Source organism: Mirounga leonina, unplaced genomic scaffold, assembly GCF_011800145.1.
Source record: "Mirounga leonina isolate KUSES-001 unplaced genomic scaffold, KU_Mleo_1.0 Mir_260, whole genome shotgun sequence".
NCBI lineage: Eukaryota > Metazoa > Chordata > Mammalia > Carnivora > Phocidae > Mirounga > Mirounga leonina.
The window spans coordinates 1,612,898-1,627,668 of record NW_023270642.1 but is presented as its reverse complement, the minus strand read 5'-3'; the positions used below and the strand labels follow the sequence as shown (position 1 = coordinate 1,627,668).

The window sequence follows — 14,771 nt, the reverse complement described above, 5'->3', positions numbered from 1 at the left end:
TGATGCAAATCTGGGTTTATTCTTCTGGTTCTTTCCCAGTTTTTTTTCCAATCCTTCCATTTTCTTGCTCTCTAGGACTCTTTCTAATCCTCGCCAGTTTCAAGATCCGCAAACTTATTAATAAGCTCACTGTTGTCAGGCCTGGGCACACAGTATTCCTTAGTATGTACAATATGGCATTTAATTGCTCAGTACTATAAACTATCCTAAGAGAGTATAGAAGAAAGTGTACACCAGCTAAATGTATGTACTCAGATTATCCACAGGCAAATAATGTGATTTAGCTAGGGAACAATCTGAGTGATAGAAACATTATACTTCTCCCCTATCTTGATGCCAACCATAGGGGATAGCTTCATTAATCCCATACCATTGTTCATATTTGCTGTATCCTTTTCTTGCAGTTTAAGATGATTCCTGTGCTTCAATGCAGAATTCTCTCAACATTTTCCAAGATACTTGTTATAATGCATAGTCAAGTTTTTGCAGCCAAACAATTTTTTACCTAGTGGTTTCACTTGTATTATTAATTTGCCTAAGGCACAGTTCACTTTCAGTTTTGCTTTTAATCTCCATCTCTGTACCTCTAATGATGCAATACTTCTGGGAACTAGGTTGGTCATAATGAATTTACAATGTACAGGAGGCCTAGAATAAAAATCTTTTAGGGTCAAGGAACAAGTGAATGGTGCATTAAAAAAAATCAACTAGCTTCATAATTTAAGAAAACTGTTATACTCTGACTTTGTATTTTAGTAACAGTTTTTACAAGTATGTTTTATTTAAACTTGTGGATCTTGTAATAGAGCGAGTGAATCATGAGACTTACTGAATTATATAAGTGGAGCTTGTTTAGTGTTTGTTATTTGGGTAGGGCAAGCCTTCTTTTGTATGTCCTCCTTTCTGTCTGTCTGTTGGCATTGGTGATGCTTTGAGAATGGAAATTGCAACTTCTTTGGGAAGAATTTGGGTGGAGAAATAGATAAAAATAAATATTTTGCTATGATGAGTACTAGCAGATGAGTAGTGAAGCACCTCCTTTAACATCATTTACCACTGTAGCTATTTGAGTCCCCAAAATTATTTTGGCTTATTTCATATAAAAATAGAAAACTTCACATCCCCTGGTTATTAATTATGACATGTCCATATACAAAAATATTTTTGTCCATACACATCCATGAAGTCTGAATATGACTCAAGTTATAAATATGGAACAAGTGAAAGGACAATGAATAGAATTGAAATATGTTTTCCTATAAGGTTAAGATCTATTTAGATCGTGAACGTGAATTAGATTCCTCTGAGCATGGGTCTGAGATTAAATTTGACTTCATCCTTGCTAACTTCTCCCCCTCTCTTTCCACTTGCTGCCATCCCTGGGAGGTGGGGTCTTGAATAAATGCTGTCCTCCTAGGAGAAATGGATGAGGAAGACCCCAGCATGGCTCTGTCCTCTGACTCTACTCGTCGTGCCCTGCCAACAACCCAGGCCTGCATGCCTAGGCTGTCTTCCTGAGAAGCGGGGAGAATGGGGGTAACACCAAGGATAAAATTAGCTGGTCCTGTGATGTGCTATTTTGACTTCTAGCTCCAGGCTCCAAACCGAGGCACCTTAGCCTTTCAAAGATGCTATTGGCCACTGTTGGGCTAGGTGGGGGAACGAAGCAGAGTGATGCGTATTTGGAGCTGAAGGATGAATTCAGTGCTTACTGCTCTTTCTGGTTCGTCTTTCGGGTATGCTAAGGGACAAAGCCCCTGTTGGCTCTTTTCCACCACTCAGAAGGATTGGGCTCCAAACCCAAAACAGAACATATTTAATTCACTCAGGCCCACTTCCCTACCATTATGTTGACCAAGTGTCCAAAGTAATATTTGGCTTTCTATTGTGTTTGTGCTCCAGTAGTATCTCTACTTAGGCTCTAAAAGTTGACATATAAGCCGTGTGGTGTGGGAATTCCCCAAACAGTGTTTAGTAGCCGAAAAAGGGTTCCACATGCAGATATGTTTGAGAAACACTTGGTTAAACCAATTTATGCATACTTCTTTACTCCATTATTTCTCAAAACCCTACTTTGGTTAATGTACCTTGTGAGTCACCAAGAAATGAATAGAGATCCCTCATTTCCTAATTTATTTATTCACAGAACATCCCCCTTCACTTGTTTTCTGTGAAATACCAACATCTCTCAGAATTCAATCACTGGGGAAATACTGGTGGCAAGCAAAGGCCATTGGCTCCTGGGTCAGCCATATCCAGCTCCCTCATCTGACTGGCTGTGGAACTCCGGGTTGATTGTTTCATAGAATCGTGAGCAAGTGTAGAGCCTATGTTTGGGAACTGCTTCTACATCATGGCTTCTGTTTTGTGTAGTTAGGAATCTATTCCTGAACTTTCATTTTCTGTTTTCTCTTTCCCACATGTTTTTCACTTGTTTAAAACACATACCTTTTTAAGGTCTAATTCTAATGTATTCTAATTCTATCTATAGAAAATTTGAAAGAAAAAACATAAATTTAGAACTGGAAAATAAAAATTTATCCATCATAATACCACTGTTAACATACTGGTCTATGCCTTTCTAATTTATTTCCTATAAAATATGTATTTCCACACATGCGTACTTTTAAAAAGCTAAATCTATTTTCATTTCTTTCAAATTTATTCACTTATTTTAGAGAGAGAGAGAGAATGCACGAGCAGGGGGAAGGGCAGAGGGAGAGGGAGAATCTCAAGCAGGCTTCCCGCTGAGCATGGAGCCTGACTCGGGGCTCAATCTCACGACCCTGAGATCATGACCTGAGCCGAAATCAGGAGTTGGATGCTTAACTGACTGAGCCACCCAGGTGCCCCACATCTATTTTCATTTTGATTTATCTTGCATTTTATTTTATTTTATTTTATTTTTTTATGTTAATCACCATACATTACATCATTAGTTTTTGATGTAGTGTTCCATGATTCATTGCGTATAACACCCAGTGCTCCATTCAGTACGTGCCCTCTTTAATACCCATCACCAGGCTAACTCATCCCCCCACCCCCTTCCCTCTAGAACCCTCAGTTTGTTTCTCAGAGTCCATTATCTTGCCTTTTCATACATTCTTAGAAAATCATGTTGAACTTTTTCTGGAACAAGGCCAAGTCTGTATGAACAGATGGATGGATGGGAAGGAAGGACAGAAAGAAGGAAAGAGGAGGTCTGAAAGATGAAAAGCTGCAGTATCTGGCCAGATTCCCCAACTCTCAAAATTTACCTCATATGTTATTCATTCTATTAAATGAAATTTAGACGTAATGTTAACTGACTTGTGTTTTGTAGTTACTCAGCAAGGAATACCTATTCTGATATTCTTATCTGTTATCTATGTAGTAAGTTGTACTTGGAAGTATTTTCAAGGGGACTGAATGCTTCTAGTGGAGGCATGAAAAAGGTAAATGAATGTCTTATGAAATTCTCCCAGTATGTGAAGGATATTTATAAAGCTGCTAAGGAAATGTATGGCTTAAAATGTTCCATTATTCAAAGTGATAATCACTCTTAAAAGCTTTGTGTTTTCAGTACTAGGCCATTGAACTGTTTGTGCCCACAAGTCGTACTCCCCCTTCTTGCTGCCTCATTTGCAACTCTGTGCAGCATTTCTTTAAAGATTTTATTTATTTATTTGACAGAGAGAGACACAGCGAGAGAGGGGACACAAGCAGGGGGAGTGGGAGAGGGAGAAGCAGGCTTCCCGCAGAGCAGGGAGCCCGACGCGGGGCTCGATTCCAGGAACCTGGGATCATGACCTGAGCCGAAGGCAGACGCTTAACGACTGAGCCACCCAGGTGCCCCTTCTGTGCAGCATTTCTGCACATGGTTCCTATTCACCAGCATTTCTTTTTTTGGTTTTACCAATTGTTTCCAATATCTGCTTCACATAATTACTTGAAATTTTGATAAAAACTTTTTTGTGGTGTTTCTTAGTTGGCAAAATCCTTTTCGAAAGATGATATATATTTATTAGTTTTTGCAGAAATTAACATTTTAAAATATCATAATGTAGTAGTAAAGTATGCTTAATGTGCATGAACGGAAAGTTCATGAAATTATAGGAGGAACAATCAAGAAAGCAGTAATAGGTGTATTCCCTGTGCATCTGAAAGAAAAAAGAAATTTTCACTCATTTTGGCTTGAAACTTAGTATTCAGGCTCCCTGAATTCTGACAGTAGAACCCAGATAACCTGGATGATCTTTGCATTTAGATCGTATGTTGTCATTTGAACAAGGCTCGACTTTTAAAGATTAACCTTTTAATGGAAAGTATATATTTTTCTATTCTATAGAAGAGCTTTTCATATTTTCTCTGACCTCTTGAATCCTTCAGAAAAGTTAGCTTGAATCACTGAGATTAGTTCCATCAGGCATTTTTTAGAAAAATTTATTGTTGCAGGGGAACAGAAATTTTAAAGAATCTATTGACTATGTGGAAGTTCACTTACTTAGACCAATATTTGGGCACATTAAGCCTTGGGTGTGTGTGTGTGTGTGTGTATTGATGAATTTTGTTGATAGACTGTAACTGGAGTAAGAAAAGGCAATTTTATATTTGATGAGAGCTGTCTTAGATGTTTTTGGCATTGCAACATCTCTTCGAGTTGGAAATAACTGAAGGTGCTTTGATACTCGTGAAAGTCAGAACATAATGTGAGTGAATGAGTATGTATAGCAGTGTGTGTGTGTGTGTGTTTGTGAAATATTATTCTAGTGTTCCATTAATCAGTGTAAAAGAGAAGTTTTTGTTTCACAATATGTTAAGTACACAACATGATGGTATAAATTTTGTATTATGTTGTCGTACCCTCTCTCAGGGATCCCTTGTATTTGTTAAGAGGGAGAAAAGATTTAAGCCTGTTAACATTAGAAAATTGATGCAAAGCAATATAATCAGTGTGAAAATAGGTAACTGCAGAGCTTTGGGAAGGGGATAGATTGACAGGCTAGAGTTAATAATGAACACTCCCTGGAGATGGTCATTTGGGGTCTAGTTCCCAAGAACTTATGTATTTAGCAAAGTGGACAAATTCTACACCCATGCTTAGGCACAGGGGCTCACAGGGAGGAGGCATTCTTCTGACTCCTTGGATTCTTTACAAATTGTGGTTGTATTAGCCATTAGGGTATCTCTTTGACTACTTTGATCTCTTTTTCAACTTTTAGCCATTTTATATTTTAAAACTGATATCATTTCACTTGAACATTAAGGGATGAAGCCTAACTTCCCCCACCTATCATATGATTGCTCTGTAGATCTCTACCCTGGCCTTCTTCCCTTGAATGGGAAACGTGCCTTCAAAACAGTTGGTCCTCCTCATGAAAAAGTTTTTTTCAGGACCCATTTAGAATATGGAAGTTTTTTCTTCTCAGTCCACTTTTACCTCAGTATTACAAAGAGGTTAAAATCCCACTTAAAATAGGACTGTTTTCAAAGTAAGACATGTAGTGGAATGTTGTTCCCCTTTTGGGAATTCGGCATAGACGCCAAATTGGAAGCATGCACATTGGGAGGTGGCAGTTAGATTTCCATAGCAGGGAGAGCTGAAGGATTGATGAGTTGAACCACACTATTTCCGAAGTCCGCCATTTGCTGAGGTGTTTTGAGCGGCAAATACAGCATTCATTCTGTTGACACAAACTGCTATTATATTGAACCATTCCTTTCAGTTATCTTGTAGTTTAAATTTCATTCTGCCATACCTTTAGGTTTTATTTGATGAATGTCTGTAATATTGATTTTTAGAGAAAGGAAATACTGTGGGGGAAAAGATCCTCCAGGAACTTTGTTCCCAGAATGAGGCTTCTGGATGGCAGTGCAATGAGTTGGGGGTAAAATGTTTCCCAAAAGAGTTGATTGTAAGGTTTTAAACATTGTTTTGAAGATATTTAACAACTATCTAATATGTAGCAATCCAAAATTCATTTTAATTTTTTCTGGTAGACTGATATTAGTATATGTTATCTTCTGTACACATTTACAGCATTTTTTAAAAATTAACATCACTACAGGTCAATTTCAGTTTCTTGGAATATTCTGAAAAATGCACCATGGGTGTTCCATGTATTGAAGTTTTGTAACTTTGGAGGTGAAATATTTGGGATATAACTAACTTGAGTACACCATTGATTTCCATCCTAAGGAATGGGTCACTCAGTAGTGATCCTCATGCCTGTACCTTTTCTGGCTTTATAAAGACCATACTTCATAGCCATAAAACAGTTATTTTCATCTTACTCTACTGCAATTAGTGCTAAAAGCCATTTATTGTAAAAGCAAAAATCCTAATGAACAGAAATGTTACAAGAACAGAAGTCTTGTGTGTTTTATCTTCATCATGCATCATCCATTTTAATTAGAGAGAAGGGTGGTGAACACTGTGACAAGAGTCTAGAATTAAAATCATTAATTGATGTCAAGCTGAAGAGAGACTGTTAGCATGAATTTAGTAACAGCAGGAAAGAAATTAACCTTATTACTTTATTTAGTATATTACATTATTTTGTGTATTGTTGTCTATGCAGGTTCAAGGCAATTTCATTATCATAATGGAAAATACTTTTTTTAACAAAAAGAAAAGGTGTTTGAACATATGTTTGAATATAACAAATTGACACGATAAATTCTTCACTTGTTAAAAGTCTTAAAAGTTTTTAAAATTTTTTTTCTTTCTTCTTTTTTTTTTTTTTACATTTCAAGAAGAGGGAAATCGTGCCTGATGATGTTCCCTATCAACCTCCATTGCTACAGCTGTCTGCCATCATTTAGACCTCAGAATAGTTCACTTGTTTATAACTATGAAGGACTGTCTGAAATGCTTAAAGCAATAGACATTTATTTCTTTGGCTACGTTTTGGGCTAATCAGTTACCTCTGTCATTGCTGAGGTTTGGCCCAAGATAAATTGGATGGACAGTGCTAAACAACAACCTGACTGTTCAGAAAACCGAATGGCTCTTACATCTTAGAGATAATTTGTGACCTCAGGGTCATGATAAAAGAATAGAGGGGGTGTCCTTTTAGAGCATTGACCATCTGGAACTATTAAAGGCTGAACTGCAGTGTACTCACTGTCTTTTTTTAAAGTTTCCTTAAGAAACTATACTATTTTTATTAAGACACCAAAAATATTTTCTCCCCCGAGTCAAATATTTCTTTTCTAATTAAGTCTCTCCAGAAAGAATGAAAATATATCACATGTAAATATAACATGGTTGTGTTCCTAAGTCCCTTTTCTCACTTTAGAATAAACAAGACATTCAAGTATAAAAGTATATAACGAAATCATTTGTGTCTTTTGTTAATTTGACTGTGAATTGTCACGAAAATTCACAAAAACCATAGTGCATTCCCGGTTTTAAAAATCTACTGTTCAGTGCCATTTAAATGGCAGCAAGCTCATTAGCAATAATTCCTAGAATGAACTTTAAAACGCACATTGGTCCAAGCTGGTAACTGGATTCATTCACCTGTTGCAGCTCTAGCCCCACTTCCGGGGCACAGGTGTGCTGGAGTTCCATTCTGAGGTTTTCAGCAGGACGGTGAGCCGCCAGGGAGGGAAGGAGAGGTGCAAACAGCTTTCATGGCTTTGGGGATGAATTCATTGGTGATGACAAGATAAATGATAAAAAATATAAGTCTTTATGTTATTGGAGCTGAGAAAAAAAATTAATGCTTTTAGAAGGTGCTGTAGATGTGACTGTAATGTTATTGGATTCAATGATTAGTAGCAATTAGTAATAGAGTACAAATTTGGGTAAAAGAAAGCAGATGAGAGCTGGGCTTTATGAATAGTAGCTCATGCTGCCAAACACTTCTTCTGAGCAATTGACTTGTTAAAAATTGACTCCCAAAATGAAGATTAGTTTCTGTGTAATTTGGGACAAAAGAACATTCAATTTCAGGACCCATCAATAATATATTGAAACTATTGTGCAAGAAGTTTGGGGAGATTATTTAGGATTCATGCTTCCCTTGAGAAGAGAATGTTCATATTCTTTTTTTCTGATGGCTTCTTTTCTGAACAGGGCTGCATTTTCCAACATAAGTAAACCGGATTTTCTTCACTTTTAGTGAACTGAAGTTCAAGTACCATAGGGCTCACTCATTTATAAACCAATCTGTTATTCCCTTTGATTTCAGGAGATCTCCAAATTTAGAGATTTTGGCTTTATTTCTGTTGTAGCCCTTCAAATTTCTACAGGTTCCCAAACTTCAAGACTTCTGTGAATGCCCAGCCACCCTGTAGTTAGGCGATTCTCTGATGGTGACCAAATATAGTAGTAACGTGAATCGTAAGATGAGTGATCATAATTGAGTTTCAAATTAATATCCCATTGAGTTGAAGAAAGAAGTCATTTCTCTCTTCTGTAGTTTTTCTGGCTGAATACAGAGTCAAAAAGACAGTATGATGCAGAGAATAAAATGCTCTCTGAACTTATATGAACTTTTCATCATGAATATCCAGTGTTTAGTGGTAGTCAGCTCTTATAATAACATCCTTGACTGTCATAATCACTCCTAAGTGAATAAGTGGACTATAATAAGAAATCCAGTATAAATTTAGCTAAATTTGACATTAGAATTTGACTTGCTATTTCTCTTGTGGGTATTCTCTTTGTGGGACTTATTAGAATCTAGGACTCTTCCTGATAAAAATTGCTAACTTCCCAATAGCCTGTTATGAATTAAGACCATTTTTGGTTCTCACCTCAGGAAATAAGGTCCTTCTGAGCTGGTTTGGGGAATATGTGAAGCATTTTTGCTTGCCCACATGGCTGGGTCACTGCTCGGTGACATGTGGCTGGAAGCAGTTGCGCGGGAAGTTTTGTAACTATAACAAGTTATCCTTTCTCAAATGTCACTGGACCCCTGTTGAGGAACACTGAGCTAGGTGAATTTAGGTACTTCCATCTGATAGCTGGGAAATGAAAGAAATTAGAAAAAATTGACCAGGCAGGTCCAAAATTTGGATAAACAAGACTGGCCTCATGATGATAGGCTCAATGTAAGAAGAAAACAAGGGAGAAAAATGCACATTTTGCTTGCAATGCTATGTGACAGTTTTCCAGCTTTTTTTTTTTTTAAGATTTTATTTATTTATTTTGACAGAGAGAGAGACAGCAAGAGAGGGAACACAAGCTGGGGGGGGGAGGGGGTGGGAGAGGGAGAAGCAGGCTTCCCGCAGAGCAGGGAGCCCGATGTGGGGCTTCATCCCAGGACCCTGGGATCATGACCTGAGCCGAAGGCAGACGCTTAACGACTGAGCCACCGAGGTGCCCCAGTTTTCCAGCTTTTTAAAAACTTCTTATTTTGAAATAATTTTCAATTTACAAAAAGTTGCAAAGATGATACAGGGAAGTCTTGTGTACCATTCATCCAGTTTCCCCCAGCTGCTAAAGCGTACATGGCTACAGTACAATATCAAAACCAGGAAATTGGCATTGCTACCATGTGTGTATATAGTTCTGTGTCATCTGATCATGTGTGTGCTTCATGTAACCACCACTGCAATCAAGAAGCAGAACTATTCCTTTGCAAAGATCTTCCTCGTGCTACTTTTTTATTAGTCACACCCACCCCTCTGCTCCCACTGTTGCTAAATCCCAGCAACCACTGATCTCTTCACCTGGTCTTTAATTTTGTCATTTTGAGAATCCTATATAAATGAAATCTTATTTTGTTTCAAAAGTACGTGACCTTTTGAGATTGACTTTTTTTTCCCACATAGCATAATGTCCCTGAGATCTATTTCAGTTGCTGTGTGTATCAATAGTCTGTTTATTTGTATTGTTGAGTAGTGATCTGTGCTAAGGACATACTTTGGTCTGTTTGTTCACCTGTTGTTGCATATTTTGGTTTTTCCAATTTTTGAATATTAGAAATAAAGAGTCTTTGAACAGTTGCATACATGTCTTTGCATGGACTCAAGTTTCTATTTCTTTGGGATAAATGTCTAGAAGTACAATTGCTGAGTGGTATGGTAAGTGTATGTCTAGTTTTGTAAGTAAGTGCCAGACTGTTTCCCCCAGCAGTTGTACCATTTTACATTTCCAACAGTAATGTATGACAGGTGCAATTTCTTTACATCCTTGCGAGCATTTGATATTATCACTTTTTTATTTTAACTGACCTAATAGGTGTGCAGTAATAGCTCATTGTAGTCCTAATTTGCATTTCCCTAATGGCTGGGGATGTTGAACATCTTTCATGTGCTTATTTGTTATCAGTATATACTTTTCAAAGAAATATTGCTTCATGTCTTTTTCTCTTCTAATAGGATTGTTTTTCTCATGGTCGAGTTTTAAGTGTTCTTTACATATTCTGGACATGAATTATTTGTCAGATATGTGGTTTGCAAATATTTTCTCTCGGTCTGTACTTATCTTTTCATTCTCTTAATAGAGTCTTTTGGAGAGGAAATGCTTTTAGTTTTGATAATGTTCAGTTTATATGCCTTTTCTTTATGGATGATGCTCTTGGTGTCATTTCTAGGTATTATTCCCCAAGTGTTAGGTCCTAAGGACTTTCTCCTAATGTATTATAGTATTACATTTATTTATTTATTTATTTATTTTTAAAGATTTTATTTATTTATTTGAGAGAGAGAGAGTGAGAGAAAGTGAGAGAGAGAGAGAGAGCACAAGAGGGGGGAGCGGGAGAGGGAGAAGCAGACTCCCTGCTGAGCAGGGAGCCCCATGCGGGACTGGATCCCAGGACTCCAGGATCATGACCTAAGCTGAAGGCAGTCGCTTAACCAACTGAGCCACCCAGGCGCCCTACATTTTTATATTTAAATCTGTAATTCATTTTGGATTAATTTTGTATAAGGTATGATATGTAAATCCAAGGTGCTTTGTTTTGTATTGTTTTTGTTTTTGGCTAGGGACATTTAATTGTTCCAGCACTATTTGTTGAAAAGAATGCTTTATTTCATTGAATTGCTTTTGCATAATTAAGAGAAATCAGTTGACCTTACTTGGCTATTTCTGGGTTCTTTCTTCTGTTCTATTGATCTGTGTGTCTGTCCCTCCATAGATTTCACAGTCTTGATTATCATGGCTAAGTGTGGTTTTTCCCAGTTTATTATTCTTTTTACAATTGTTTAGCTACTCTATTCTTTGCCTTTCCATATAAATTTAACAATAATTTTGTCTATATCTATAGGAATCTTCCTGGGATTTTTAGAAGAATCATATTAAACCTGGATATCAACTTGGGGAAAATTGACTTCTTTACTGTGTTGAGTCTCTCCATTTTTTAGATCTTCTGTGATTTTTCATCAGCATTGTATAGTTTTTAGCATATAAGTCTTGTACATGTTTTGTTAGATTGATATCTCTATATGTTTATACATATCTATAAACCAACCTTTAGTTTTTATCTGTGTATCTATATATTCCATTTTTTAGTGCTTGTAAATGGCCTTGTATTCTTAATTTCAGCATCCATGTTCATTGACAGCATATAGAAATACAGTGGATTTTGGGGTTTTTTTGATGCTGTATGTTGTTACTTAGCTGAATTTGATCTTTAGTTCTAAACCCTTTCCTTGGGATTTTCAATGAATGTAGACCTGCAATGACACCATTATGTCATCCACAAACACGAATAGTTTTCTTTTTTTCCAATCTGTTCTGTACACCACCCATTTCTTTTTCTAGGCTCATTTCACTGTCTAGAATTTCCAGCCCTCTGGGAGAGCAGACATCCCTAGCCTTTTCCTAATCTTAAGATTCAGTCTTTGATGTATGATGTATGATGTTACTAACAGGTTTTTTATAGTTGTTCTTTATCAAGTTTAGGAAGTTAGCTATGCTCTATTACTAGTTCTTTTGAGAGCTTCTGCCATGATGGGTATTGAATTTTGTCAGATGCTTTTTTCTGCACCAGTTAATATGATCATGTGATTTTCTTCTTTAACCTGCTAATTTGTTGATAACATTGATTGATTTTTGAATATTGAACCAGCCTTGAATTCCTGCAGTAAACATCACTTGGTGACGGTGTATAATCTTGTTATATAGTGCTAAATTCTATTTGGTAATATTTTGTTAAGGGTTTTTGTTTTGCTTTTTAATTTTTTATACTATATCTGGCTTTTGTATCTTTTCTGTATTCTTTTCAATATATACTTATATGTCATGTATGCTAGCAGTGGTTTACCTCAAATATGAAAAAAGCAAATAACTTTGCAATAAAATGTTAAATTCAGTCTAACATATTGCTTTATATACATAAGACTTCACTTTTAAGTACACAGCTAAATTTGTTAAGTATATAATGGAACTACTTGCCCCAACAAAAATCATTAAAATTCGATTGAGGGGCATTTAATTATTTTTAGGTAGCTAAGATCAACTTAGGATATGAATTACATCAGTATATTATAGGTTGAAAAGGCCTTTCTACCAAGTAGCTCAATAAAATCTTAGGAAATATTTAAACGATCTTCAGTAAAAGTGGTTATTTAAGATCTCTTTCTTAACTAGTTACAACACAGGAAAGTTTTATTTCAGAATTTGATTGGATACATGCCTTCTTGTCCTTAGTCTCAGGATTTGCCAGTTCTGTATACATTGCATATAATCAAAGCTGGTGTCATTAAACTGAGATCTTCCTTTGCCATTAATAGAGAATTATGGTATGGATTCATGTTTAGGTTTCATAATATGTTGTATGTGTATGATATATTTATAATGAGTAAGATGTATACAATATGTACCCACACATAAATCTATACATAAATAGTATGCATGTGTACATGTTTTTGTGTGTGTGTAACTTCAAAAAAAAATCACTTCTTGCCTTAAAAAAATTCATGAGTAAGACTCAGGTGGATGCCTAAAACTATCTGTTCCTGGTGAATTTCTAAAACTAATTAATAAGTGGCAATTTAAATTAAGATGTAAGTCATGACTGTATCTTATTGACATGAACAAAAGCTATCTAAAGTTATTTTGGAGCATCCATGATATTACCTTGACAATCTAAAATGACTATACCATTGTTTATACCATCAATCTTCTTATAGCTGCATGAAATAAAATGTATTTGATGACATATTTTGATGAATGTTTCTATATGCAGTTCTTAGAAAAGGCATCATTTCTCTTGTTTCAACTTTGTTCTAATTTTACAGGATTCAAGCCAAAACTCGTGAATTTAGAGAGCGACAAGCTCGAGAGCGTGACTATGCTGAAATCCAAGATTTTCATCGGACACTGGGTTGTAACGATGAGTTGATGTATGGGGGAATGTCTTCCTACGAAGGTTCTATGGCTCTCAGTGCCAGACCCCAGAGCCCAAGAGAAGGACATATGATGGATGCTTTGTATGCCCAAGTGAAGAAGCCGCGGAATTCCAAACCTTCATCTGTAGACAGGTAGGCTCCAGGAGCAATCAAGGTATTGCTTCCAAATCAACTTTTATATAGTTTTTGACAAGGGAGTAGATTGTTCATCAATTCTCATACCAGGACTGCCTTTTATTAATGGCCTTTAGAAAGCCATTGTGTCTAAAAGTATTGAGTTTACACAAATCGAAGGTTAATGGAAAGAGGAGCAGAGGTTTTGATAGCTTTTCTAATGATTCCAACATATTTCATCTTGTCCTTAAAATGGTTTTAAAGTGGAGAACTAACCTTTAGTTTGTAACTCAAATAAAAAGCAAACTTGAAATTATGGCTCTTCTACTTAAGCTGTATTTCCTTTTGTTGCTAACAGAGCCTCTAGTTACAGTAATTAAATAGGTGGAGAGTGGCCTGATTTGTTTGAATTATGATTTACTTAAAGGGCCTCATTTTTTGGTGACATGATTTTTTATTATGAAAGAATTAGTGATGAGATGTATAATATAGCCAGTCTCCAAATTGCTTGTTAATAGCCACAGACCAAGGTGTGATTATGTATATTAGTATAGCACAAAGGAGTGAAAGGTTGACTCTGTATTAATGACTGCACACTTATTTCAAAATTTAACTAACTCTATGGTTATATATTTATTAATGGCTATATATTTATTTTAAATTCTGAAACATTTTAAAAACATATTTTTCCACCTGTCCATTTTTATGTTCAAACACCTTTAAAGTTTAGTCCAGGAGGAAAATAATTCTCATTTGTTTTTATCTGAAACATATGCATGTTATTGTCATAAACAATATACTAATCTCATCATATATTATAATGGTTTCTTATAATCATTGCTCTCTAGAGGGGAGCTAGGCTTTGAACATTCAAAATAGGTTTCACTTAAAAGGTGTGGTTCTCAAGCTTTGGCTTGCATCAGAACGCCTGGAGGGTTTCTTCAAACACAGATTGCTTAACCCTTTCCCAGAATTTCGATTCTGCAGGCCTAGAAGGGAGTGGAGCCTAGAATTCGCATTTCTAAGAAGTTGTCTGGTCTGAGGCTGGTGCTGCTGGTCTCTGGTACTGCACTTTACGGACCCTGCAAGACTAGAGATGATTTGGAATTAGTTCGTCTCTAGCACCCATGTGTGATTTGGCTGCTACATTTTGCAAGCAGTCTATATTTTAGTTATTTACTTCCAGCTTTAATAGAGGTTTGCAAATGTAACAGGTAACCTTCAGGCAAACCCAGAAGGAAGCATTTTAAAGAGTAGCAAAAGGATAAGCAGGCCTTAAGGTAAAACTCTAGTCCTATTATTTTTCTTTTCTTCCTTCCTTCCTTCCTTCCTTCCTTCCTTCCTTCCTTCCTTCCTTCCTTCCTTCCTTC

The 14,771-nt window shown here is 36.3% G+C and overlaps 1 protein-coding gene across 20 annotated transcripts in view; it reads left to right on the top strand.

The window, feature by feature from the left end:
• Nucleotides 1-14,771, top strand: part of PARD3 (par-3 family cell polarity regulator) — a 657,675-nt gene that overhangs the window by 492,048 nt on the left and 150,856 nt on the right. For all 20 annotated transcript variants that reach the window (XM_035029555.1, XM_035029556.1, XM_035029553.1 and 17 more), the window contains one exon: nucleotides 13,177-13,419. In XM_035029555.1, the coding sequence (XP_034885446.1) occupies nucleotides 13,177-13,419 (243 nt within the window). The remainder of the gene's footprint in view (nucleotides 1-13,176; nucleotides 13,420-14,771) is intronic.